General features: G+C 55.3%; 1 protein-coding gene across 2 annotated transcripts; it reads right to left on the bottom strand.

The window, feature by feature from the left end:
• Nucleotides 1-1,337: 1,337 nt before the first annotated feature.
• On the bottom strand, nt 1,338-25,898 carry KIFC3 (kinesin family member C3). 2 transcript variants are annotated; one of them, XM_075715233.1, is made up of 21 exons: nt 25,662-25,898; nt 16,206-16,320; nt 14,409-14,553; nt 12,926-13,080; nt 10,569-10,765; nt 8,121-8,186; nt 7,364-7,507; nt 7,038-7,277; nt 6,652-6,825; nt 6,364-6,511; nt 6,145-6,275; nt 5,939-6,050; nt 5,497-5,678; nt 5,300-5,404; nt 4,928-5,058; nt 4,145-4,268; nt 3,564-3,693; nt 3,220-3,449; nt 2,426-2,560; nt 1,889-1,997; nt 1,338-1,363 (listed from the first exon to the last, which is right to left on the bottom strand). In XM_075715233.1, the coding sequence occupies exons 1-21, from the start codon at nt 25,896-25,898 to the stop codon at nt 1,338-1,340; spliced, it is 3,036 nt and encodes a 1,011-aa protein (XP_075571348.1). The 2 variants fall into 2 exon arrangements, with proteins under 2 accessions (XP_075571348.1, XP_075571349.1); XM_075715234.1 differs by lacking the exon at nt 25,662-25,898 and having other exon boundaries at nt 12,926-13,073; nt 14,408-14,553; nt 16,206-16,290.
• Between the last annotated feature and the right edge of the window lie 1,544 nt (nt 25,899-27,442).

Below are 27,442 nucleotides of genomic sequence, written 5' to 3'. Positions count from 1 at the left end.
AAGGGAGCCCGATAGCTGCAGTCTGGGGGGCTGCCCTGCCAGGCTTGCCCAGAGACAGCTGCAAGAGGAGGGGTTTAATGGGCTTTTCCAGCTGTGGGGGAGATGCTGTGGAAATGGTGCAGGAGGGACCACCTGCCCTGAGCAGGGCTCAAACCTGCTGCAAGGAAATAACAGCAGCACATGAGGATTGGCTTTAACAGTTTATTTAAAATAAGTTTTGTTACAAAACATGATTTTTTAAAAATTATTAAAATACATAGAAACATCTAATCTTACAAAAGGCTAAATTTATTTTTTCCCCCCTTTTTTTTTTTTTCTTAAATAGAATATGCTGTGGAAGAGTGAGAGGAGAGGGCTGGGGTGGGAAGGAGCCATCAGTGCAATCAGTCGGTTATTTGCAGAAGGAGGAAGTGTACCCATGGGTGGGTGCGCAGAGGTGCAGGGGGCAGTGCTGTCTCCCCCAACCCCGCTGCCAGTCGCTGTCCTGACACATAAGGCACAGCCTCTTTGGGCTGTTTGTTTTCTACTTGTTTTCCAGTCCAAGACCATGTAAACAGGGTATAAATATTTCAAACACTTTCATCTCGACCACACTGTGATCTCTTTTGTCAAGACAACTGGTAAATAACTACAGTACCTTCATTTGAGACTGCTAAATCCACTCTGGTGCTGTGTAACATGGGCAGCCCTGCAACTGCCCTCTCTCTGTGCTGGGGCAGCTGGTGCCGGGGCCCTGGCAGCACTGGCACCACAATGAATGGCAGCTCTGCTCATGCATGGCACTGGGGCACCTGCATGCAACAACAGGGCTTGAGAAACCTAAGGGGAAAGGAGCTGCTGGGATTTTTTCTGGCTTAAAATGGAGGAAGTGCTACTTTCAAAGACATCCGGCAGCCTGGATGCAGTCTTGGGGGAGCTGGTCCTGTGGGGGGGTAGCAGAGACATGTCCAGGGGCTCGCCTAGCTCTGAGCCACCCCTACAGCCAGATACCTCTACTGTTGTAAAAACAAAGCTGGAGAGGTGGAGGGAGCACCCAGCAGCTCCCCACTCTGGCTAAAAACATCCGTCCAGCAAAAATAAAAAGTCACAGAGCTGAGCATCCAAGGGGGCAGATCCATGCCCAGCGCTGCTGTCCCCCACCCTGAGATGGGGGTCTGGCTGCTGGGAGACCCTGGCCCCGTGCTGCTCATGGTGAGAGGTGCTATTAACCCTCTGGTCATGGCTCCTGGTGGGCAAGGAAATGGTACCAAAGCCTTCATGTCTTCCAGCAGCTGGCTCTCTGTAGCACCGTGAGGGGCCAGGTCCTGCAGTGGGTTTGGTGCCAGAGCTGGCACTTGTCACACGGGGACTGGCCTCAGCTTCCCTGGGGGGAGACATGCATGGGTCACACCAGGCAGGGGGCACGGTCATCACTGCCCCAGCCCCATCTGTCGGCATTTCAGTGAGTGCTGTGTTGAGCATCCCTATGAGTGGCACAGCCTGGCACCCCTGCCTGGGAAGCGGGGCTGAAGCAGAGCCCTCCACCAGCTCCTGGCCGCAGGCACTCACCTGGCAGCTGTGGCTGCCCCTAATTCAGGCTGAAATCAAAAGGGAGAGAGGTTCAGCCCAGGGGCACTGTCACTGCTCTGCAGCATCTCTCCCCCCATGCACTCCGAGCTGCTGGCAGCGGCTTTGCACCAGGGTGCTCTTGGGGAAATGCCAACGAGGCTTCTGATGGCTATTTAGCCATTAGTTAATGAGCTGATTACAAATCAGCTAGCTCCCCCATGCAGGCTTTGCCTGCCAGTATCTGGCTGGGATGAGGCTGGTGGTGGGAGCCTCCTCTGATGAAGAGATCCCAACCAGGCACCCGGGGTGCAGAGCAGGGCCACGGTGCCCCACCACCCACCTGAGGTCTGGAGCTTCCTGCGGATGGAGGCGGTGCGGCTGGAGATCTGCCCTGGGCTGGGGGATGCGTGGCCCCGGCCAAAGGGTGCTGCAGTCCCCGGCAAGTCACCCTGCGGGGAGATGGGGCACGGCCCCAGGGTCAGCACAGGCCAGTCCCCAGAGGGAAGGGTTGGGCTTGTGGGCAGATCGTGCCTGCCTGGGTAGTGGTGTCCACATATGCTCTGGGGATACCACAGGGCTGCTGCAAAGCAGGGCTTGGAAGAGCCAAGGCGTCAGCGTCAGCTGGATGCTGCTGCTTGGGGACAGCCCACGTCCTGCTGGGTGATGCTCCCCAACAGAAGCAGCTCCAGGGAGATGCCCAGCAAACAGCCCTGGGGCCCATGCATGGGGGCAAAACCGGGGGGGGGGGGGGCACACACAGACACACACACACACACCCAGACACCCCCCCCCACACACACACCCAGACACCCCCCCCCCCCACCCCACACCCCCACCCCCCCCCCCGGGTGAAGAGGAAGGGCAGCCCCTCAGTTACCTCCAGCTGCTCCTGGCTGGGCCAGGAGGCCAGCTCAGCCTTGCGGGAGACAGGCCCCAGCTCCACGGAGCGAACCCTCTCAGCAAACTTCAGGGAGCACAGTGTCTCGCTGGTGTTTTTCTCAGCAGGGGAGACCTGTGGTCAGGCAGGAGCAGAAAGTGATTCTGCCGGCTGCCTGCACACCCCCCCCAGGGCTCCCCTGCCCCAGCAAACATGCTGGTGCCAGGCCAGCATGATATTATTAACCTGCCACTCCCAGGATAGCCCCCATCCACCCGCACCTGGCCCAGTGTCTGAGCCAGCTGGATCCCCTGTCACCAACTGCCATGGTGTGAGGTCCAGCCAGGAAAAGCTGCAGCAGGTGGCTGGGGCTCGGACTACCCCTAAGCGGGCTCAGTGTGGGTGCAGGCAGCCAGGGGTGTGAGTCACAGGGCAGGGATGGAGCAGCTGCCAGAGCATAAAAAAAAAAAATCCTCCCAGCAAGAGAGGGACGGGGAGATGCCAGCATGCAAGGAAACCATGCCCATAAGCACTACATCCATGTGCAGGCATGGAGGGCAGGATTGTGGACCTCCAAGTTCATCCCCCATCCCTCCTCCTTGTCTGGGGTGCAGAGATGGGGGCAGAGCTACCCTGGTACTGCAGTTGGAGACTGGAGGATGTCCCCATGTGCAAGCCCAGTCTCCTGGTCCTAGCCTCCCTCAGCACTGGGGGTGAGCAGGGACCAAACCCATCCCAAAAACTGTACCAACTGGCCACGGGGATGGTGACAGGTGCTGGATGCCCGGCCCTACCTGCACCATCATGAGGGTCTTGCTGTCACCGCTGAGTGAGTCCTGCAGCAGGTAGGTCAGCTTGGAGTTGCGGAAGGGCACGTGGCCCTGCCGGGAGCGCAGGGCATAAATGACGTCGCCCAGTGCTGAGAGGGACTTGTTGATGTGCTGTGCCTCGCGGAGCCGGCTGCCCTCAGCACCTGACCGCCCGACCCGCTCTGATCCTGCCAGGTCCACCAGGTTCAGCTTCCCTGGGGACACAGAGCCAAACCCCCCCAGCTGGCATCAGCGCCCGGCCCCATGCACCTTGGGGGGGTTGCCGTGGCTCAGATGCCCCGATGAGGGGCTTGCCACGTGGCACGCACCTGTGGTGCGGAGCCCAGTGCTGCGGTCAAGGCCGCGGACAGTGACGATGAGGAGGGCATGGGAGCGGGAGCTGTGCTCATTCAGGTTGGTGCACTCTGTCGCCCGATTGACGTGGCCGAACTCGAAGACCTGAGGGAGCCGTGGGAGGTGGGGGGTGAGGCCAGCATGCCCCAAACCCACCACAACCCATCCCATGACCGGGGAATCCCTGGGGATGTAACCTGAGTTACAAGGTGCCTGGTCAATCAGGGTGATGACTGCTGTCAGGTCTCAGCCTGGGTGACAGACTGAAGGAAGAGGGTGACAGGCAGGGCACTGCAGTGACAGCCGGCATCCTGCTAATCCCCTGGGAGCCACCTGGGCCCCATGCTTTTATATTTAACACCCTGAGGCTCACTCCATGGGACAGTGACCGTCGCATCGCACCCGGGGACCTATTTTGGTCTCTGTCGCTCCCAGTGCTTCAGAAATACTCCTGACTTCAGGGATCATGCACCAGAGACACCACCACCCCCCCCCCGCAGTTCATCGCTCTCCCAGTGCCACCCTGCTGCTCCCGCTGCCCCCCATCTCCTTGCACCTTGTTGATGTCCTCCACGCTCTGCACCCTGAACTCGGTCAGTCCAGGCACGTAGAGCTGCCCGCTGCCGTCAGGGCACAGCTTGATCTCCAGCTTCTCCTGCGGCTCCTTCCCCAGCAAGTCCCTGGGCAAAGGGGTACTCGTCAACATCCCCACCCTGGGGGGATGATGGGCACCAGCTCCCCTCCAGCACAGCATCCCCACCGCAGTGCAGGGCTGCGTGCCAAGGCTGCCAGAGCAGCCCTCTCCTCCTGGTGATGCTGCACATCCTATGTATAGACCTTTACCCTCTGACTCCCATCAGCTGCCCATGTGCCTGCTCCCACTCAACCCAGACCACACTCCCATCCCTGCTCTTTATTGCCATTCCCGGTCCCCATTATCCACAGGGATGTGCTCCCAGCCTTCTCCCAGCTCCTCCTGCCTGCGGCTGGGCAGGGGAGGAAAATATTTCTTATGCTACCAGTTAGTAATTTCTAAATATAATGTCCAGGAAGGCAGTGGCAGGGAGGAGAGGGGGATGCCCCAGCTGCTGCATCAGGGTCAGGGGAGTGGGACCGATGGCAGGGCTGGGAGCCTGTATAAGTAATGGAGCTCGAGGGAGAATGCTTTGAAAGGGCAGCGTGCATCAAAAAAAAACATTAAAAATAAATTCTTGCACAGCTAAATCCAGTGTCCATGGTCCTGGGAACAAGCTGCGTGGCCAAGGCAGGGCTGGTGGGACAGGGAGGAGAGCAGCTCCACTCACCCCACCAGAAAGCTTCCCCCCACCCCCCTCCGTACCTAAGTGCCTCGTTGTAAATCTCGGCAGCGCTGACACTGATGGCATAGTCCCAGTCAGCCGCTTTGCTCCGCACCTCGGAGAAGAGGAGCTGCAAGGCCCGCTGGTTGATCCCTGGGTTTGCTGCTGTTCCCTTAGGGTGAGAAATGGAGGGGGGGGGGGAAACACTCTCTTGCATTTTATTCTGCATTTTTCCTGAGCAGGAGCAAAGCCCAGGGTGTCTTGCTGAGGGTTTCGCAAACCCCTTGGCAGCAGCAATGACTATCACTGAGGTCCAAGCTGGCCACCAGCCTGATTTAGCGAGGGTGCTGAGACTGGGCACCATGGGATGGGAAGCCAAGGAAGAAGAGGGAAGCAAAGCCAGGCAAATTCACCTCCATCGTGTAGGTTTTTCCTGCCCCTGTCTGCCCATAAGCAAAGATGCAGACGTTGTAGCCATCAATGCAGGAGGTGACCAGGGCTTGAACCTCCTGAAACACCTAGGGGGGGACCAGGGAGCATCAGGAGAAGGTGGCTGCATCCCCCCATCACACCAGCAGTGTTTCTGTCCCTGTGGGATGGCAGCACCTACCTCCTCCTGGGATGCTTGTGGGGGGAAGATCTTATCCAGCTCGAAGGACACCTGCTTCCCCTTGTGCAGGAGGTGCAGGATGGCATCATCATCGGCATCAAAGGTCACCACATTGGCTGCCTCTGGGCCCTCGCCATCCTCCTTCATGATGGGGCGGACTCGCCCGAAAACACGGATGTTTCCTTGGGCGGGGGGATGCAGAGATGGTGTCAGCCTCGGTGCATCCTGCTGCCACCCCCAGTCACTGTCAAACACCAGGCAGGCTGAACGCTGTACCCTGCTGCTGACCAAAGCATCCCATTGCCAACCCAAGCATCTTATGGGGATGCGGAGCACCCAAACCATGGTGCTAGGGTGCAGGGGGATGATGGTCCCCTGTCCTTGCTGCCCCCTCTGAGGGACATACTGTCCTGTGATGGGACCCACCACTGCCCCCACACACCTCTCAGCCGCACCAGCTCATTGTGACACTTCTTGCGGAGCTGCAGCTCCCGCCGGTACTTGCGCAGCAGCTCCCGGTTGGTGCTATGCACATCCTCAATGGCCTGGCTGATCTGGGGGGAGGATGGAGAGCAGCAACTCAGCGACCCCCTCAGCAACTCCACTCTGCATGGGGAAGAGCTGAGGTGGTGGTTCTGGGGGGCTCACCTCGTCCCTGGCACTCTGCAGGGTCTGCTGGAGGAGCAGGGGGAAGTCGCGGACCTGACGCTTCAGGCTGTTGTAGTCGTGGGTGAGGGTGCGCAGCGCTGGCTGCAGCGTCAGCAGGTTGGTCCGGACGCCTGTAGGCATAAAGAGGGATGAGGGGCAAGTGGCACGACCCCCCCAACACCAGCTGGTGACCCTGCAAGCCCCCCGCCCCCTCCTGACCTGCCAGGTTTTCATGCACTGCCTTCATCTCCACTTGGGCGCGGGAAAATGCCTCTTCGATGGCACGGTTCTTCTCCTCCTCCATGGCTTGCATCTCCTCCAGCATCTGCCCGTGGGCTCGCTCCAGCTCGGTCTCGTACATCATGATCTGGGAGAGGAACAGGTGGGGTAATGCTGAGCTGGTGACCACCTGATGCCATACCGCATCGCCTGGCGAGCACTGCACAGGCAGGAACCGCGGTAGAGCCAGGTGGAGTGATTTCTGCTTTACACCCATTGCTCTTGGACCTGAGCACGGAGCTGAGCCGCTGTCTTTTGGGAGCTCTGCAGCTGCTGCTCCATCTCCTTCAGCACCTGCCTCTGCATCCCCACCTGCTCCTGCAGGTACTGGTTTCGGGACTGGCTCTCACACAGGGCTTGCTTCACCTTGGCTGACTCCACCTCCACTGTCTTGATGATGTACTGGGGGGAAAAGCACCCAGACATGGGGTGTACTGGGGAAGCAGCACCCGGGGGGCCCAGGATGGAGCCCGCATTGGCCTGGCAGGGCTAATTTACAAAATCATGGTGCTGTGTTGATGTGCCCAGGGGAGGGGGACGGGTGGCACTTGCAGGGCACCCAGCCCAGCTCGCCTTGCCCAGCCAGCAGAGACAGAGAGCCCCATGGTGCTCACCTTTATCTGCTGGGGCTGGGACCTGAGGCTGGCAATGGTCTCCTGGCTGTCCCGCAGCCGCCGGCTGAGCCGCTCCTCCTCCTCAGCTCTCTCAGCCAGGGAGTCCTTGAGCCGCAGCTCCACCTCAGCCAAGCGGTTCGTCTTCTGCTGCACCTCCAGGTCCAGCTCCGCTAGCTTGGCCCGCGTCTCCTCCGCCTCCTGCTGCAGCTGGGACAGCTGCTCCTGCAGCCCAGCATTCTCCTGGCCCCGAAACAGCACAGCCAACGCCGCATCACCCATGGATGCCCATCACCCTGCTGCCACCACGGCCACTGCCAGTGACTCACCTGGAGGTGGGCACAGTCCCGGCATGGTGCCTGCTGCTGCTGCCGCAGCTCCCGCAGCTCCCCCTCGCACGCCTTCATCTCTTGCCGCAAGCGCTCGTTCTCAGCCACCAGCAGGTCCCGGTGCTTCTCTGCGTCCGTGCCACCCTGCCAACAGGAGGGGATGGAAGCCTGATGCACCCTGGGGAGCCCCAGCCTGCCACCCCCAGGGGAGCACCTGCCTGCTGCTCTCAGGGGAGCCCCCAGCCTGCTATGCTGGGGACCCCCAGCCTGCCACACTCAGGGAGTCCCCAGTCTGCAGCACTGGGGGAGCCCCCAGCCTGTGGCACTCTAGGAGCCCCAGCCTATCATGTCAGAGAGCCTCCACTGTGCACAGGGAGCCCCCACCCTGCCACACCCTGGGACATCCCAGCCTGCCATATTGGGGAGCCCCCATTCTTCTGCACCTGGGGAGCCCCCGCCTGCTGCCCCCAGGGGAGCCACAGTCCTCAGAGGGGCTTTCATCCGCAGTGTGATGGTGCCAGGGAGCCTTTGCCTGCTGCACCCCAGAGCCACTGATCATGACATTGCATTGGACAGAAAATCCCACAAACTTTCATCCCTCAATGTCTCTTTCTTGGCTCACAGGGTCCAAACTGCAGCCCTGGGAGGTTTTAATCCTTCTATGCCCTCCCCACATGCCCCCTTCCTCCTCTGGGATGCACAGCTCTGGCATTCCTTGGGGCAAGGGTGGCTCAGCCCAACCCCGGTGGCAGCTCACCAGCTCTGAGCGCAGCCGGCCGATCTCCTGCGCCTGCTCCAGGAGCTTTGCCTTCAGAGTTTCAACCTGTCAACACAGGCAAGGTTAACCAGGAGGCATCTCAGCAGCTTTCGGAGGAGACCCTGTGGTGCCACCCCAGCCACCGACGTCCAGTCTGGCTCACACCTTCATTACACCTTAATTTTCCACCTTGCTCTGAGCGCTTGATTCACATGAGCTGATTAAAACGAGTGTTAATGAAAGGCCTGCTTTGACCTTGTTCAGCCATGGGTATAATTTGTCCATGTTGAGCATTAGCAGAAACCATTATTAAAAAAAAAATAGCATCATCTTCAGAGAAGGAAAAAACCAAACCTACCCGTAATTGTGTTTAAAGAGCCAGAAGTGCCTCATTCTGCCCTTGCAACACAGCTTTGCTTTGCCTTCTCTATTTTTCTTTCTAGGAAAGTTATCTTGGGTGAAAGAGGGAGCAGGAGCTCTTTGAGAAGTCCATGTGTCCAAGTTGGATGGGAGGATGCTCCCCAGCCACCCCTATCTGGCATCTTCCCATCTCATGGGGACCAGGCTGCCCTCCTCCCAAACCAGGTGGCTTTCAGAAGTCCTCAATTTTTTGGGGGCAGGGACCATCAGTTCCTGTCTCGTTTCCTCCCCACTGCAGGAGCCAGCGAGGCTCCCCAAAAAATATGTCTGCATTTATTCAAGTTAACGTTGGCAATGCCAGTTTTATTTTTATGGGGGTTGCCCACCTGCTCTGTGCCTTGTCCCTGTGCCCAAATATGGATGGCCGCTGGGCAAGCATCACCGTCTCCCCAAAACTTACCCTGGAGAGAGCCAGACCTGTCTGCGTCCTTCGCCACCATCCCCTAGATCCCAGTCTGGCTCCCAGTTTCCCTGTGCTGCGAAGCCACTGCACTGCCAAACCCCTCATCTGGATGCAGCAGGCTATTGCCCCATCCCAATAACCAGCTTTTTCTAAGCAACTGAGCCTCTGTGGACCATAATTTAGGAACTGCTGATTGTGAACAGCACAAATGCAGATGTGCTGACATGGTGCTGTAATTAATTATGGTAAGTTATTAAGCCACGCCCTTGCAGAGATGGCAATGCAGCAGGCAGCACCTCCTGTGCAGTCCCGCACGCTTGGCAGGGCGCAGCCAGGGGTTCTGCAGGTGAGCTCCACGTGCTTACAGCCACGAGCTGGGGAAGGCGGCTGCTCCCTGCCAGAGTTGGGAACTCCGCTTCCACTGCAGCAGGGCTCCTCTGGCCAGCCATGGGGCTGAGCGTGTGCCAAGCGCACGCTGAGCGCACCAGCCTCATGCTTGAGTGGGAAAATCCCATTTACATATTCAGTAAGGTAGATTATTAAGAGATTTTTTTTAAAGTATTTTTAAAAGAGGCAAGGGACCAAGAAGACAGTCACGGCTTGTTACAGGGAAGTCACCACCCTGGCGGGCCAAGGCGCATGCCGGAGCCTGCCCACCGCTCCCTGTGCCAGTGGCACCTGGTAATGTGGATGTACCTCCATCCCCTACCTGCTTGGGCATCTCCAGCTGCATCCTGCTCTCCAGAGGTGACAGGGACTCCTTGGCAGCCGGATCCGGCTCGAGCCGTGGCCCGGCCATCCCCAAGCTTTGGAAGTTTGGGTCTGCGCTTTGCTCTGGCAAGCATCGGCTGCACTTGCTGCCGAACTGGCCAGTGTGGGGCTAGATCCTGCTGGCACTCACACTTGTGTCACACACAGTATGCCAAACAAATGCAGGACAATTACCTCCACCTTTTTGACACCCGTGGAACAAGCAGAACCTGACTGTAACAGCTTCCACAACAACCACATGCAAATCCCTTTATGAGCAGCTGGAATTTCAATCTCCCTTGCAAGACCCAAGTCCTTGCACTGAGAATGCGTCAGCACTGGCGCAGGAGATGGTTTTTGGGGCGGTTCTGGTCACGGTGGCCAAAATGCTCTCCCCTTCAGCAGACAACTCTGTGCCTTCACATTCACTTTGCACCTCCTGACTCTTGGAAGTCACTAAAATTAATCTGTTGGGTCGGTCTAACAAGCTTATCCTGTGGCGGCATTCCTGTGCTGGAAGAATGGACGATTGCTGCAGGGCTCCAACCCCGACGCCCAAAGCCCTCTCAGCCGCGTCACATCCAAGGATCCGTGTGCCCTTGTCAGCATTATCGCAGTGTCACCATAAGGTCAATCGGCGAGCTGCAAACATCCCGAAGGAGGCGCAGCTGAAGCCAGTGGGACACAGTGCTCAGGAGCACCTGGCTCCCAGATCGTCCCCACACACCTGAGCGGAGAAGATGGTCCACGATCGAGGTCCTACGCTCCTTCCAAGCATGCCTCTTACTAACTGCAAGCCATGGAGCTCTGGTCAAGCCACAGCCTGAAGCTGGAGACCCCAACGGACCCCCCTCATGTCCCCATCCCTGCTGTACCTGGCCTTGTAGCTGGAGAGAGCGTGAGAGCTCGTCGTTCTCCCGGGCAGCAAGCTTCTCCTGCAGCCCCAGCAGCTCTTCCTGCAGCCGCAACTTCTCCTCCTGCAGATGTGCCATGGAGGCCATCACCTTCTGGATCACTGGGAAGGGCCGGGCCACCGGCAGGCTGGCACGTTTCCCACCGCAGAGTCTCCCTCCTACAGTGGGAGCAAAGATGAAGCCAGTCAGGATCCAGCCACCCCGCTGGGGACCAGGATGCCAGCTATGGGAAGGATCCCCAGGGGCTTGTGGTGGAGCTGGGACGGCATGAAGAGGGACTTGCAGAAGTCCCATGGAGAGCAGTGACATGCCAGGAGGTGCATCCCGAGCATCACGGTGCTGACCATGGCTGGCTGGGCTAACGGTGGGGGTCTGGCTGGGTGAGGTGGGCTGTGGGGGGTGGGAGCTGAAGGGATTTGCTGATGCCAGCAGAGCATCCCAGGCTGTAACACAGAGTGCCTGCCCACGCCAACACGCCATGACCCAGCACCATCACACCCCAAGATGCTGCCGCCTCACTCAGATAACAACCGCCTTCACCGCGGCGCTCTGATTCATCCCGCCATCCTTTTTCCTGAATGAGCAGGTGCTGGTGGAAAACCAGTATGTGATCATGTTATTAAAGACTGCACCATTACATGCAAATATAATGGAAGCCAAATTAAAATTATATGGGTACCCTGAATGGCCGTATTGCCTAATCCTTGCGCATTTGGCTTTCTATATTATTTTAAACATAGTTTTCTGCGTGTTAATAGAGCCAGTGGTGCTGACAGAAGCCAACCTGGCCATACATCAGAGCCTACCAAATGAATCCCTAAATGATTTGGTAGTTCCCAAGAAGCAATGAGCTGGCCTGACTCATTCCCGATGTGGGGATGAGGCACCATGGCAGAAGAACCAGTGGCCAGGATCCTGGCTGCCTGGTGCCCCTCCCTACTTGCCATGGATTTCATCCGCTGACACCAGAAACCTGAGGTTTTAAAGGCACGAGGCGATGCTGGGAATTGCTTTGCTGCCTGCAGGCAGATACTGCCTGCTTTATGGGAAACATCCTGAATACAAGAAACAAGACTTTTTTTTGTCTGTGAATCAGACTTTCTACCTTTAAAAGGAGTTAAAGAGCCAGCAGAGTAGGCAAAAAAATAAAATGCTGGGACCAAACCACGGCTCTGCTGTTGACTGCATGCCATGGGGCTTATCTGGCAATGTTTGCAGAAGTGATTGCCAGATTTTGTCTTCCTGCCTTGGGCTAGATACCCTGAAACAGTGCCGATGGGCGCTGGCTTTTCTTTCTTTCCATGCCGAAAGCTCAGCCCAGCTCAGGCAGGGGACTGTGATGTTTCCTTTAAACCCAACACATGCAAAACCCACCCCAAAACTCCTGAAGTTAACAGGAATTCCAGCTCTTGCCCCTTGGGGAGTGTGCAGGGATAAGACAAGATTACAGGAGGCAGCAGGGCTTCTGTGGAAACACTGCGTGTCTGCACACATCATCCACACTAATCCTGAGCTGGGACCAAAAGCAGAGCTGGGTTCAAAGCCATGACACCTGGCTACAAGTCAAACTGCCGGGAAGGTGTGATCCCACATGGATAACGCACCCCTTGCTCCAACACCTTCCTCCTGCAAGAGCATTCTTGGGAGAGGAGATGCCAGACAGACCTGCATTACATCTACCACCAGGCAGACACACTGGTGGTGACGCAGGGTCTGAGTACGGCAGGCACGGCACACTAACCCTCCTGTTTTCCAGAATACTTTGAAACCCATTTGGAAAGGCAGCCATTTCCACAGCTCTGCCCTGTTACCACTGCCACACAGACTCCCTTCCTCCTGTCACTTCCCACCAGCTGCCTTGCACTGGGAGCTGCTCAGGGATGCAGCAAGGGACCATGCCAGGAGCAGCTCCTGGGATGCACCCCAACAAGCCTGGACAATTTGGTCCTGACAGAAAAAGAGGGGAAACCACAGGGATGCACCTGCCCCAGCGCAGCCCCACATGCTGCAAGTGTTTCCACAAACGGTACATTTTCCTTAAGAGGGAGGAAAGAGTGGTGGGTTTGCTGGTGCTCACCTGCTCTGTTCACCTGGTTAAATAATTCATTGGTTGCCTGGCGTCACATGACAGCTGGCTGGTGTTTGATCTCTACTGAAACCCCATCCACCTCAGTGAGTGCAGCCACATGTCTATGTGCATCCCAAAAGAGGAGAGGTCCCCCCCTTTACCCACCGGCAGGTACTGGGCGCTCATTGCAATGCTCCCATTGCATCTCTCTTCCTGAGCGCCCGCCACTGCATCCCGGCTTCCCCCTTACCTGCTTTCTCCAGGTTCATAGTGGAGGCTGCCTGCACCGGTGTGGCACCTGCTGGCTTGCAGGGGGATGCTGGTGGCTCCTCTGTGGCTGGTGTTTGGGCCTGGTGCCAGCTCTCCTCCTGCCACTCACCTGCCGTCTCCCACAGGGCCTGTGTCCACGAGAAAAAACATGATGGAGAGCTGAGATGCAGCGAGCGTGCACATCATAGTGGACACAGTGCTGGCAGCTGGCATTTCACCAGGCTGGCCAGGAGGAGCGAGCAGGGAGGAGGTTGCAGAGGACAGGACAGTGGGACCCTCCCTCTGAGGGATTATGGTATTGGGAAGCTGCCACGATGAATTTATCATGTGTTTAGTTCTCCCCACTCCTTCCCTCAGCTTGGTCATGCAGTTATACTGAATATTACCTATTTTTATCTTTATGGCCTTAAAAAAAAAGACCCTGGCTTGCAGGCAGGGTTGAACATGAAGTTGCTCACTGGTGGGCTGTGGCTCAGGTAATGCCATGCCCTGTGGGATGGGAGCACAGCTCTGAAAAGAAATAGAGAAGAGATCTGGAAGGAGGGAAAGGAATATAGAGAAGGTCCCAAATTTCTGTATCTATCATGTCTACCACTGGCTTGCAGGGAAAAAATAAATCTGTTTTTTTAATTCATTTAAAAAAGCCCTATGGCATGGGTGCTTTTGGAAAGCTCATCTGCCGATTGTCCAAGCTCACAGAATTGCTCCCTGCCCCACTCAAAAGTGCCTTTTCTTACTTATAGCTTATCTCGGAGCCCATGGCATCATCCCATGGGCCAGCGATGCTGAGGAAACCCATCTCATCCCGGGAGAGGGGTGAACCCTCAGTACACACCAAATATTTCTGAGAGTAATTTGGAAGGAGGTGGCAGCAGCATCCTCCTGGAGAAGCTGTGCATCTGCAGTGCCTCTACATTTGAGATTCTGGGAGGGTTTTGCTGGAGGGAATTCATCAAGGCTGGTGTGAGATAAGAAGGTGTTTTCCTTCCTTTCAAAGAAGGGGAATTTAAATGATTTGCCTGAAGCCCAGAATGAACTGGTGGCAGCAACACCAGTACATGGTGTCCTGACACTGTCCCTGGCCACGGTAGCCTTTCTCCTCCTCTTCCTCCTCCATCCCACTGGCAAACACCGTCTCACGGGGCTGCATTTTCTTATCACTCTTCTGCCTTGAGCTCTCCTGCCTACATGACCCAGAAGTGATCCAGAAAATGTTATTCCAGGCTATTCTCCAGCAATTTTTGATGTCTTCTGACTTTACAGAGATGCTCTTCCCTCCCCACCCAGGCAGCAGCTCTGCTCAAGGCACGTGACGCTGGGGTCAAGGAGAAAACCTGCTGCAGTGATGGGGGGGACCAGTCAGCTCCCACTGAAGGATGGCTCAGCAGGGTGCAGGGCATCCTTCCCACCACCCCAAAAATGCCCTCCCCACCCAAGCCATGGCCAGCTCAGCGCTCCTCACCTGGAGAGCCAGGCAGAGCCCACAAGGGTTTGCAGCGTCCAGCCAGCTCACACTGAGGATTTTATGGTGAACTAGTGCAGGCAGCAGAGGAACCTGGGGAGAAGCACCCACTCCGCTCCCAGTGATGAGCGTGTCCTGCCCACAGCCTGAGATGGAGCAAAAAGCATCACTGCATCAACCTGAGAGCCCAGGACGGACACAGCTTTCAGTCTTGCTCAGCAAACCCACCTCCTCCCTGCTGCTGCCACCGCACTGGTGCAGCGGAGATGGTGCATGAGTTTTATTAAAAATGCTAATTATGTTAATTAGAAAAATTAGCCCTTCAGGGGGTGGAGACTGGTTGCCAGTGACTAGTAATGAGAATTCAGGGTGTAGCATCTGTCTGTCCTCTGCAGGACCAGATCCATCCCCCCACTGGGGATATCCCACCCCTGCCCTTCGCCCAGCTGCTCCGCTTCCTGTGATCCCATCTTGGAAAAGCTGCCAAAGCTGGCTTGCATCACTGAAACCGGATGGACGGACTCTGCCGGCGTCACCTCCCTCCACAGTGACCCCAAATATTTCCTTTATTTGTCATGTAGCCAAACCCAAAAGCAGACAGGGCAGCAGTTCCCTGCCCTTCTGAGCCGCACAGAAGGAAAACAGCATCTTGAGGAGCTTTTTCCCATGGCTGTGTCCTCCTCTGCCATGGGAAAAGCAGCTGGTGAGGGCTACATCCCAACAGGACCTGCCTGGGGACCCTGTGCCCCCTTCCCACCTGCCTGCCACAAGTGCTGCCACCACCATGGGCAGCCAAATGGCTTCTCTGGCAGGCAGGAAAAAAATCAACAACTCACAAACAAAACCCCACTAATGCAGTTTTTTTCCCCTAAAATCATCTGGAGACACTTGGGCCAGAGACAGAAGCAGCACCTGGAGGGAGACATGCCCCAACAAAGTCTATCGCTCTGGACTTCTTCTCAGCCTGTAATTAGCCATAACATTTTGCGTGCACAGTGAAAATCAAGTGTTTCCAAAGCACTGGTGAATACCCAGATAATAGGTGATGAATTCCCCATCCTGGTATGGGCAGTGGCAGCCGCTGGGTAAAGGAAGCACTGAAAAATCCTCATTTTGGAGGCTTTGATGCTGACCAGCATTCGGCTGGGCTGGCCCAAATGCTGGGGAAGAAGCAGTGCCCAGATAAGCAGCTGCCAGCACATACGGATGGTGAACACTGAAGCCAACAGCAAAAAAAGCCCAAATGGGGGGGGTTCAGCCTCCCCTATTGCTGAAACCCATCCAGCACCACTGGCAAGGAAAGTGGGAAGGACTGTTACCCGACAAGCGGCTGCAGGTTGGGGCAAGCAGCCACCGCCTGCCTGCAACACAGTTCAGCCACCGCAGAGAAAAGCCCTAGACTAAACTCACCTATGGGGTCTGTGCACCGGGGAGAGATAAGGAGCCCTTCCACAGAGCCGAGGACAGGGAGAAGTGAGGGCCTCGTGTCTTCCCTGCCATCCGTATCGCTCCGTTTTCTTTCTTACATGTTGAATTTTAAGCTTTCTTCCTAAACTTCCTGCTTGGAAGGGCCAGGAGGGAGATGGAGGCAGCCCTCTCTGCTCACCCCGCTGGCTGCCTACTGCTTTGTGCCCACTTCTGAGTCTACGTTTCTCAAATCCCGAGCTTCATCCGGAAAGAAATGTGAAAAATGCAGGCTGGCCTGTTCCCAGCCTCTCCTTCCCCAAGCGTGAGCAAGGGCGTGAGCATGGCAAGTTGAGCCCCAAGGGAAAAGGACAAGCCACTGTGCCGTACTCACCGTCTGGGGGAAGGTCCTGTGTCTTCCAGGCAGCTCTTGTGGAGGGCACGGATCCTAGATCCCAGGTTTTGTGGGATGTGATCATGGCATGGGGGTCCCGTGCACAGCGACACCTCTACGGATAAGCGCAAGGAAAGACATCTCAGCCTGCTTCGGTTTCCAGCCACGAAAGCCCAGGGGGCCGTGCGGGAACAAACCACAACGGCAATACTGCCCACGACTCCCAAATCCTGCGGAAAATTGCATCAATCCCAATTTCACTCCCGGGGCCGGGGTGCCGAAAGCCCCGGGCTCCCTCCGTGCTCCCGGCGGATGTGACATAAACCGTGCCTGTAATTAATTTACTCATTGCTGAAGCCTTTCCAGGCTCCTCCTAACTGCGAGTTGGGGGTTATTTATTTATTTATTAACTCCAGGACCGCGGGCAGCCCAGGGCAGCAACATCCCCGGGCCGGGCAGCCGCCGTCGCCCCCTGCCCGCGGCCCGGAGCCGGGCGGGCACCGCAGCGCAGCGCCAGGACCGGGGGTGCGTCGGTGGGGGAAGGGGTCGCGGAGCCCCGGCTGCCGCCCCGCCCGCCGCGGGGGTCCCTTGCTCTCCCAACTGGCGGCCGCGGTGGCGCCGGCGGCCCCGGGGGGGGCGGCTCCGGGCGGGCGGGGCGGTCCCGGTCCCGGTCCCGGTCCCTATCCCGGCGCGCAGGAGTCGCAGCCCCGCCCCGCCCCCCCCCCCCCCCCCCCCCCCCGATGCCGGTGCCGGTCCCGGTGCGCAGAAGCCCGGCAACGCCCCGCCCCGCTCCGCGCCCCGCCGGTCCCAGTGCCGATCCCGATCCCGATGCCGGTCCCGGCGGCACCGTCCGCTGCACGCTAACGGGGAACCGTGCTCTCGCGGCCGCCCCGGGTGCTCCGTGTCGGGCGCCCCCCAGCCCCCTCAGACAAAAGGAGCCCCGGTCCGGTCCGGTGCAGTCCGGTCCAGCCGGGCTCGCCCCCTCCGGCAGTGCCGGTGCCGCCCCCGCGGGGCCACTCACCGGGCGCGGGTCGGCGGCAGCGGCAGGGCAGCCGGCGCCAGCCCCAGCCCATCCCCGTCCCCGCCCGCCCGGGCACTTCAGTAACGGAAACGCCGAGCTCCGCCCCGCTCTCGTTGCCATGGAAACTCTCGACCGACCCCCCCCCCCCCCCCCCCCCCGACGGTCGGCGGAGGCGGGGCTCCCCTCCCAACCCCCCCGCACCGAGCGGCGCCGGCCCCGGCGGGCACGGGGCTCCGGGGGTACGGACCGGCCCGGCCCCCGGGAGCTCCTGGTGCGTCCGCGGTGCACCCCCAGCCCCTCTGCCCGGAGCCCTGGGGAGCTCAGGGGAGCCCCGGTGTGTCCCCGGCCCTTCCCAGGGCGTCCCGGTCCCCCCGTACTCCCTTGCCTACCCCTTGTCAGAGCCCTGGGGCCTCCTGGTCTGACCCTGGTACCTCCGGTGTGTCCCTGGCCCTTCCCACCCCAGTCACAGTGCTCTTTGGGGACCCCCAGTGTACTCCCATTCTGCCTGCGCACCACTCCCGGCATAGCTCTGGGGTACTCCTGCCCCTCTCCTCCAGCACCAAAGCCCGGCACAGCTGCAGCTGCGGTGCTCTTCCCTGGGGGACGATGGGGACAGAGCCACCAGCACCACCAAGAAGGTGACCGTGGTGCTGGTGACCCACATGCGGAGGACCAGAGGTGACAAACCATGCCCTCACCCTCCACCATGTCTCCACTGCTCCCAAACACGGGTGCATCTGCTGGCACCAATGATGGCTAGCACCCCAGGCTCGTGAGGGCCTGGAGACCCAGATTTCATGGGGAAAACAACCTGTTTCTAACCTGTGGGCATGAAGAAAACAACACAACGTGCCCCAAGACCTCTCTAAAGGCCCTAGTGTCAGAAAGGTAATAAGAAGTTCTGCTTTAAATAAAATTTATATGCATTTTTAGGGTGTGATTTGTATCTACCTGTGTATTGCACATACAATCGTTATGTTAATGGCTAGTTTGGGTGACACAAGTTACTCATGACTTGTTCATGGTAATTAACTGGCAGTACCAGATATTTCCCACAACAAAACTTAACTGGGCATCCATGGTGGTGGTGGGTGCCCCGTGCTGATGGCTCACATCCACACACCTGACATCGAGCTGACCCGTGGGGTGCATGGGTCCTGCACAGGTTTGGGGATGCAGGGGTGACAGTCCCTTGGGAGATGCAGGTTTGGTGCCAGCCCTGTGGGGCTGGGAAGGACAAGGCGCTGCCTGCCACCGGGCTGTACTCCGCTCTGGCCAGGGGTCCTCCACCTCCCACCCTGCTGCGGTCAGTCACAGCCTTTTGCTCACTCCTGGCCAAGTGTGGAGCAGGATTCAGCCTTGTCCTTTCATCCCAGCATCTCCCTCTTGGGATTCCTCAGAGACACACCCCAGGACATGCCACCCCATCCCCTGTCACAAGCCAGCTCCATGGATGGGGGGTGATGGGGAGTCACTAGCCAGGGGGACAAGCCACTCCAGCCACTCACCCCAGGGAAAGGGGCAGGGAAGGGTCACCTCCATGTCCCCATGCCATCCGCCCGAGGCACAGCACCTCAACCCTGAGAAGCAAATGCCATCCTGGCCTGGCAGCTGCCTCCCCTGCTGCGCTGCAGCTGCCTTCCTGCTGCAGCCAGCACAACAGAAAAAAACCCAGCGAAAACCTCCCAGCCTCTGCAAAGCGGCACCTCCCCTTTGATTCAGCTGAGGTTTATTGGTGTTCCCAGCACAGAGCCCTCGGCGTGGATGGATATGTGTGTGCATGCCTATATACAAAAAAGTATACGTACCCCTAGAGGCCCTAAGCAGTTGTGCTGATTTGCATAAATATCCTATTATTTGTGCAGCTCCTTCACCTGGTTTGGTGATAATATTGACACACATAAAGTTACTTTCTACTTTCTGATAGCAACTGTAATGCCATATCATCACTGACTTCATTTACGAGCTGTAAGAGTAAAATAAATGCTTATGTAAATTACTTTAACCGGTAAATAATTTCCTGGCTTTTGAATGCTTCAGGTTTTTAATGGTATTGCAATTATGCAATGTACATAAATTGTATCAATTACATCAAATAAATCTAAATTAACCAGGCATATGTGTGAATTCCCCAGTTTAGAAAAATAACTTAATAAATAAGCATAGAGCAAAATCCGAGATGCGGAAGGGGTTTTGTGCTAACAGCCATATTCAAATTGTCACCTGTGAGCATTAACAGGCTTGTCAGTCTGACCTCGGTGCTGGGCAATGTTATGGAGCAGATTCATCCCGAGTGCCATCACGTGCCACGTACAGGACAACCAGGTGATCAGGCCCAGTCAGCATGGGTTTATGACAGGCAGGTGCTGCTTGACTAACCTGATCTCCCTCTGTGACAAGGTGACCTGCTTAGTGGATGAGGGAAAGGCTGTGCATGTTGTCTACCTAGACTTTAGTAAAGCCTTTGACACCATGTCCCACAGCATTCTCCTGGAGAAACCAGCTGCTCATGGCTTGTACGGGCATATTTTTCACTGGGTTAAAAACTGGCTGGGTGGCTGTGCCCAAAGAGTTGTGGTGAATGAAGCTAAATCCAATTGGTGGCCGGTCACAAGTGGTGTTCCCCAGGGCTCGGTATTGGGGCCAGTTCTGTTTAATGTCTTTATCGATGATCTGGACGAGGGGGTCGAGTACAGCCTCAATAAGTTTGCAGCCGACACCAAGTTGGGTGGGAGTGTTGAACTGCTTGAGGGTAAGAAGGCTCTACAGAGGGATCTGGACAGGCTAGATCGATGGGCCGAGGCCAGCTGTATGAGGTTTAACAAGGCCAAGTGCCGGGTCTTGCACTTCAGTCACAACAACCCCATGCAACACTACAGGCTTGGGGAAGAGTGGCTGGAAAGCTGCCCGTCAGAAAAGGACCTGGGTGTGTTGGTTGACAGCTGGCTGAACATGAGCCAGCAGTGTGCCCAGGTGGCCAAGAAGGCCAACAGGGTCCTGGCTTGTATCAGGAATAGTGGGGCCAGCAGGAGCAGGGAGGTGATTGTCCCCCTGTACTCAGCCCTGGTGAGGCTGCACCTCGAATACTGTGTTCAGTTTTGGGCCCCTCACTACAAGAAAGACATTGAGGTGTTGAAGCGTGTCCAAAGAGGGGCAACAAAGCTGGTGAAGGCTTTAGAGGACAAGTCTTATGAGGAGCATCTGAGGGAACTGGGGTTGTTTAGCCTAGAGAAAAGGAGGCTGAGGGGAGACCTTATCACTCTCTACAACTACCTGAAAGGAGGATTGAGGCAAGGTGAGTGTTGGTCTCCAAAGTAACAAGCAATTGGACAAGAGGAAATGGCCTCAAGTTGTGCCAGGGGAGGTTTACATTGGATACTAAGGAAAATTTCTTCACAGAAAGGGTTGTCAAGCAGCGGAACAGGCTGCCCAGGTAAGTAGTTGAGTCCCCATCCCTGGAGGTATTTAAAAGTCATGTAGATGTGGTGCTTAGGGACATGGTTTAGCAGTGGACTTGGTAATGTTAAGTTAACGGTTGGACCTGATGATCTTAAAGGTCTTTTCCAACCTAAACAATTCTATGATCCTATGATTAAAAACCCCACCCCTCCAAGCTACAGGGCTGATTTTTGGCAAGGATGGCATGGCTTTCCAGCAATCCCAGCACACCAGGGACAGGATCCCCAGGGATCCAGAAGTGGGGTTATTTAGGATTGGATGCATGCTGGTGGCCAGGTACCAGCTCTGTTTCCCTTGGCTGCAATGCTATTTAGCTCAAGGGAGTGCTGTAAATCCCAGGGGATGCCCACTTGGATGGGCTGGGGGGCTGCAGTCAGCAGGGCACCATGGGAGCCTGTGCAGGCAGTGGCTACCCTGCTTGTACCCCCTTCTCTGCAGGGATTCACCTGTGCTGGTTGGGATAATCTCAGCCTGGTCCCCCAGTGACGCTTCGGTCCTCCTTTTCTTGGATGTTGCATCCCAGTGACCTGAGCAAGCACTGGCTGACGACATTGCTGAAAGTATTTTTAGAAACGCTGCTTTGAAGGCAGGCAGAGAAAAGGCAGCAACCGGCAGGGCTTGCTGCTGGTGGCACCCTCCTGTGAATGCCCAGCAGGTAGTGGGAAGGCTCAATATATCAATGACCATCAGTGCTAAAACTCAGCTGCCTTCCGCAGACAGCATGGGCCGCACTGGCCTGCCACAGGGCACACTGCTGGGGGACTGTGATCCTGGTGTGGGTTTAGCTCTTTGCTTTTAGTCCAGCCTTTTCTATGGCTGAAAAGCATGGCTGTTGTGATGCTGTTACGGCAGGCAGGCTAATTCTCCTTTTACTTGGGTGAAGGGAAGCTCCAGCAATCAAAACACATCACTGAGCAGGGCCTTTTACATTAAGCATTTGTTCTGCCCCAAGCAAATATTTAATGTACATCTGTAAGATGGCTAAAAGATCCCCCAAATTCCAGCAAAAATTCAACTCCCCCTCCTCTCGCTTCGAGCAACCCAATAACGTAGTCCAGGAATGTAGGCAGGAGCACACCTGAAGCCTCCTGCATATTGGGATGCTCTCTGTAGAAAATTCCCACTAGAAGCACTGGACATTGTAAGAATGTGTCCTAAGAGCACAATTAATTATAACCTAGCCCATTATTCTAATTTTGCTCCTCCTTGAGGAGGTGAGGGGATTTCTCAGCATTGCTGAGGCACAGTTTGCCAAGCCAACATGAAATGCTTACCAAAGCAGGAATGAACCCCCTGCATTCCTACATTGCCATTTTGTGCAAAGATAGGAGTTTTAATTAAGTCTTAGCATGCTCCTGGGAAATTTAATACTCATTTTAAAGTTCATGACTGAATTAATTCAACCCAGAGGCTCTGATCCTTGAGATAGGATTGCATTGAGCTGGGTGGAGAGCGGGAACTGGGAAGGGGTGTTGCAAAGATCGCTGCCTAAATCTGACACATCAGGATGCTCCTGGCCTCAGCAGCAGCTTTGTATGGTGCCAGGGGGCTCCACAGCTTCTCGGCTCAGACTCCCTGGACAAACCCCATGAGCTAGTTAGGCCACGTTTGGACTGCCAGGGTGGTAGGGAGCAGCTCAGGGCAGCATGGAGCCGGTCCAGAGCTTAGGAGCTGGCTGGTCAGGCTGGGAGCTGCTGCACACCACAGCTCAGCTCTGCTTGTGTCCCCACATGCAAATCTCCTATATATCAAGCAAATGACAAAAGCAACATCTTTTTCAGCCTGCTGTATTCAGGTAGAGAAAAACTCTACTCTGCACACAGTCAGGGGAGGGCAGTGCAAGATGTAGCAGCCATCAGATGGGTGGCTCTTCCACCACTCCAAATTTCCTGCCTCAGACTGCATTGCAGAGCTATCTAACCAAAACTTCAGCCCCCGTGTCTCCCTTTTACCTACCTTTTCTCTTTGTCATATTTTTCAGCTGGCTTCAGGTATGACTTGGGTTTGGCTTTAATGCTTGTGCTTCCTCTAAGCAAAGCACCACTGGGCTCATCCTGTGCCACCCTGCCTGCTGAGGAGCTGTGAGCTGCTCTGCAGGAGGACTGCAGCTCACCTGCTAAGTCATTAATGTTTCATGGCATCAACCAATACGGGCTCCTGCTTATAAAGTGCTTCTTAGAAACAAGGCTAAGAATAAGCATGAGGTGCCCCGGCCAAGGCTAAAACTGCCCTGTTGACTGGGGATGCCCATGCTGGTTTGAGTGGACCCAGTGAGGGGGCAGCTTGATACCAAGCAAATTCCATCTGGAACATTTTATCCAGCAAATAAAAATTAAGGCTGTACTGGAAAGATCGCTGCATCCCAAGCAGGAGATCCTGGAGCTCCTGCTCTGGCAGGAGTCCACTGGTGGTCTCCTGGCCAAGGCTCACAGGGCATCCTTGGGACCCTCCGCTGAGGACCTTGTGTGCTTTCTGCAATTCTTTTTAAATAAATAAATAATAATAAATTTAAAAAATACATACAATTAAATAAATAAATAAAAAATGAAGATAGAAGATGCAGGTGGGCAATTGGGATTTTTTTCAGTTTTGCTACTTCTGCTGCTCATTTTCTCCTTGAAGCCAAGCCCCCTGCGGTGCCACCGACCCCCTTACCCTGGCTGGGTGACACCAGTAACAGAGTGTGCAAAGACAGGGTTAGGCTTTCCTCTGCACAGGCAAAAGCCATCTCCTTTAAAACATACATTCAGTTCTCAGCAAACCTGTTTATTTTTAGTGGCCTCTGAAGTGTGCTTGTCTTTGGAGAAGAAATGAAGCAAAAGCAGTAATTCTGAACAATTTAGGGGAGTTTGGGGGCTGATGTAAGTGGCCATGCTGTGCCAGGAGTGCTGGAGGAATGCAGGGCTCACTAATAATAACCAGCTAGTTTAGGCATGGGCACAGGTAAATCAGTAAGAGCGTCTACAGGGAAGAGGGAAATACCCCTGTAGTCATAAAGTAAATGCACCCGTGTAAAGGAAAATACTGTGACAGCAGGTAATCCATGAGACGGGCTCAGCTGCATCCTGACTGCAACACAGAAGCTGCACTTGACACAGAGATGGAAGTGCAAACAAAGTGGGATTTTCTCCAATGGAATTAAATAGCCTTCCTGCTAACCAACTTTGCTCGATATCGAGCTGTCTGCAAAATTCCATTGTGAGTCCACCCCAGCACGGGCACAGCCGTGCTGGTCCACCAGGTCTTTGGCACACTCTGTCACCTATAGATTTTAAATGTGCCCTAGGGATGTTCAGTGGGCTCCACTTGTCCCACCATGTCTCAGCACCAGCGTGTGCAGGATGCTGTACCACCACCGCTCTGCAGCTTTGATACCAGAAGTCCTCCAGCGGAATGGAAACGTTATCCTCCCATGCATTATTGACACCTGTTATATATAATGGATGTCCCTACGTTTGCACCGGTGATGCAGCTCGGAGCCCTGCAGCAGCGGTGCCTGTGCCAGCTCCCAGGTGGGCATCAGCAGAGCCCCTTGGTCACAGTCCAGGGGTGCTCCAGCTCAGCCATACCCAGGTGCCCATCTGCATCCGAGGCCCCTGTTTCCCCAGTGCCACAGGGATGCTCCCACTGCCTCCGTGCGCTGCCAGGTGATGTCTTCCCTGCTGTTATCTTCCCTGAGCTGGAGCATGCCAGCCTGCCCTGTACTGTCTCAGCTTCCCACTTAACAAGGAAAAAGGCTGGGGTCTTTCAAGTTTACCTTACTGAAACATATTTCATGGTGATTTAATTATCGTGTATGCAACTAGGACCATATTCTCAATTTTTTCTTCTAAGGTATAATTGACATGGTGAAGAAAACTGCACTCAATTAATAGGAAGAGTCGCCAAAGAGATCCATGAATCTAGCTGCCAAAAATGTACAGGGAAAACTGTTTTTTCCTCTTAAAACTTAACACACAGATAGATGCACAACTACCACAGAAACTCATCCTGTTTCAAAACAAAAGCAAAATTTCTTATTCCCGTGTTAGTGCTTCAAAGATATAATTCTGTCACAGAAGACTACAGAATTGAAAACTGTATTGAAACTGTATTGAAAACTGAAAATAAAGTGCTGGGATCTGTCCTCAAAGCAGGTTTTACATCCAGCGAGGGTCTTCTACTTCTCAGCTAAGCCAGTGGAAGCTGTGGAGACAATCAAAGGAAATGCTTAATTCTAGCCTCCTGCTAAGGTTTAGGGAAAACGGAGCAGCATGGCGCTGTGCAAGGCTATTTTAGAAAAGAAAACTTTTATGTCTACGCCCAATGAATATTAAACAGTCACATGCTTTGGCTCTGCTGCCTGTATAAGCAGATTTAATTTGTCTTTATGAAGAGGAGCAGACCCACACCCATATTCTTATGCATATGCCTTAGAGATGAGCAGGATGTGAAGGGTGAACCCGAGTCCTCTTTGCCAGGATATCCCTTGAGCAATCACTCACAACTGGAAAAATGAGGAGACATTAAGGAAAATCTGGCAGGAGGACCAGGCAGGAGGTTTTATGCAGACTGACATGGAATAACTGCCAGCTCACTGCTTTTATTCATGCAAACCTTCCTGGGCTTTCAGGTCTATTTGGGGATCACAGAGAAGTGTCAGGTGGAAAAATAGGGATGAGATAGAGAAAGAAATGGTACATGAGGTGGGGCCAAGGCACAGCCAGGGTGCTCAGCATCCCAGGCGAGGTGGGACTGGGGCTCTCACATCTCTATTCAGCTGTCTTCATCTTCAGCCCACCAGACAAAAAGTGCTGCTTCATTAACCCTTTGGGAAACAGTGGCAGAAGAAATACAGAACCTGTGTGCAAACATCTGGGCATGTTTCATGAAAACTACTTCAATCCACAAGCATTTTGCTGGTTTTCATCCCCAGCCTTTGCTTTTGATGCAGACTCTGCCCTGCTTGCCCCCCAGCCCCATCCCACTGCTCTCACCTGCAGGCCCATCCAGGCCAACCCTGCTCCTGGGCACATTTTTCGGAAGCATCCTCCTCCACAGGCCAGTCTCTGCACGGTGCCTGTGGGTCGGCAGAAATACTCCCTGAGGCTGTGGCACTCACCCTCCTTGCCACAGGCAGGGATGCTCTCTGCAGCCTGCATCCCGGTTCTCTTGCTGCTCCCCTTGCTCCAGCCCTGCACTGACAGTCCTGCCAGTGCACACAATGCATGCATGGCTCCACACAGCCCGGGAAGCTGTGCCAAGCTCTGGATTTGCCTGTGTGGACCCCTGCCACAAGCCTCCCTGGGACAGGGGGAGCAATCCGGGCTGGTGCGGCCATGCTGGCATGGCCAATGCTGGCAGCAGCTCTCTGGGGTGGGATGCTTCACTGCACTTTTCCACACATGGTGCCAAGCGGCTGGCACACAGGCACTGAAAAATCATTGCCTTTTCATTAGGGGCTTTGTCAACTCCATCCCAGTCTCAGGGGTCCCTGGGTGAAGCCCCCAACAGTTCTCCTCTTCCCTTGTTAAGGACCAGTAAATGCTTTTGTAAAGATGGTCCATAATGTTGCCCAGTCCCAGAAGGGTCCCAGTGGCTGATGCAAAGCCAGGGTGGCAGGATCGCGCCTGGATGTTCCACTAGCTGCCAGCCTCCCCAGCACGCAAAGGCAGAGAATGGCTTTCTGCACCCAGCGTCACCTTTGCCACCAAATTTCTCAGCCTGCACAAACCGCTGGTGGCTCTGCCCCATCCATGACCGGAGACAGAGAAAGCAGTGTCCTCTCTGCTCCCATCTGCCAGTGCATTAAGAAAATGAGAGTCGATTAAAGTCCATCCCCTCCTGAGCACCATTGGTCCTGGGCAAATTGCTCACACAACCTATTTAGTAGCACTGGCAGACAGGTGGACTTCCCTCCCTCCACAGACATCCAGATTTAGATGGGTTTGGGGTGGCTCGGGTCTGCTGCTCTGAGCATTGGCTATAGTCAAAGTGGTTTAATTGCACAGAATGAGTGTGTTAATTGATTTTTTTTTTTCCATCACCTGTTAAAAGGTTGGCTCAGGCAGTGCCTTTCCTTGCAGACCCACTCCACCACACACTGCATGAGGATGCTGGGTTGGGATGGGAAGGAGCTCAGAGGAAAGTACTCCTGTGTGCCCACACCACCCCATCAACCCACATCGGCCAGAAGGCCCCTGTAGCACCAAAAACTTGCCTCTGTTTCTTGAGGCAGACAAGCTGGAAAGGCCTGTTTCCCTTCCATTAACCTCCACCTGCAAGCACTTTCTAGAAGGAAGCCAAGAACAGTAAAACAGGGGAGATTTACAAAATAAACAGTGATCAAATGCAAAGACCTTGGTTCCTGCTCCAGAGGGCGTCTGCCAAGACACACAGATCGTATCAGGTTAATTTACAAAAGGAAAACCGCCCTAATTAGTGTTCAGGGAAGCACTTTAATTAGAAGCATGTTAGTGTAAAAAGCGAGAGCGCCAAGAGGTCAAGTCATTCTTAAATGCCAGAAAAACAGGAAACGGGACAGAGCCGATCTCTGCTCGCCCAGGTCACAGCACCATTTTCTCACTTTTAAAATAATATTTCAGGTTATTAGCGAGGAATTTATAAAACCCAGAGCCTAATGCCCAGTGACAGGGCAGAGACACTGTACACAACAAGCTCTGAGCATCATAATGCAAGATGTGGCCAGCTCACCCTGGGGAGGGTTAGGCAGCCCTCACAGGCATCTCCCCTTCTTTTTGCAGTATAGCATAGGTTT

Source organism: Pelecanus crispus, chromosome 8 (genome assembly GCF_030463565.1).
Source record: "Pelecanus crispus isolate bPelCri1 chromosome 8, bPelCri1.pri, whole genome shotgun sequence".
NCBI classification, from domain to species: domain Eukaryota; kingdom Metazoa; phylum Chordata; class Aves; order Pelecaniformes; family Pelecanidae; genus Pelecanus; species Pelecanus crispus.
This window is presented reverse-complemented; position numbering and strand designations above follow the sequence as displayed.

What these genes read in the sequence shown, in the direction of transcription:
- KIFC3 (XM_075715233.1), bottom strand. Translation starts at nt 25,898, where the DNA reads ATGCATGCATTGTGTGCACTGGCAGGACTGTCAGTGCAGGGCTGGAGC. An exon ending in GGGCTCTGCCTGGCTCTCCA is followed by an intron (nt 13,081 to 14,408) that starts GGTGAGGAGCGC and finishes TTTTTTCTCGTG; the next exon opens with GACACAGGCCCTGTGGGAGA. An exon ending in CCAGCCAGGAGCAGCTGGAG is followed by an intron (nt 1,998 to 2,425) that starts GTAACTGAGGGG and finishes ATCTCCCCGCAG; the next exon opens with GGTGACTTGCCGGGGACTGC.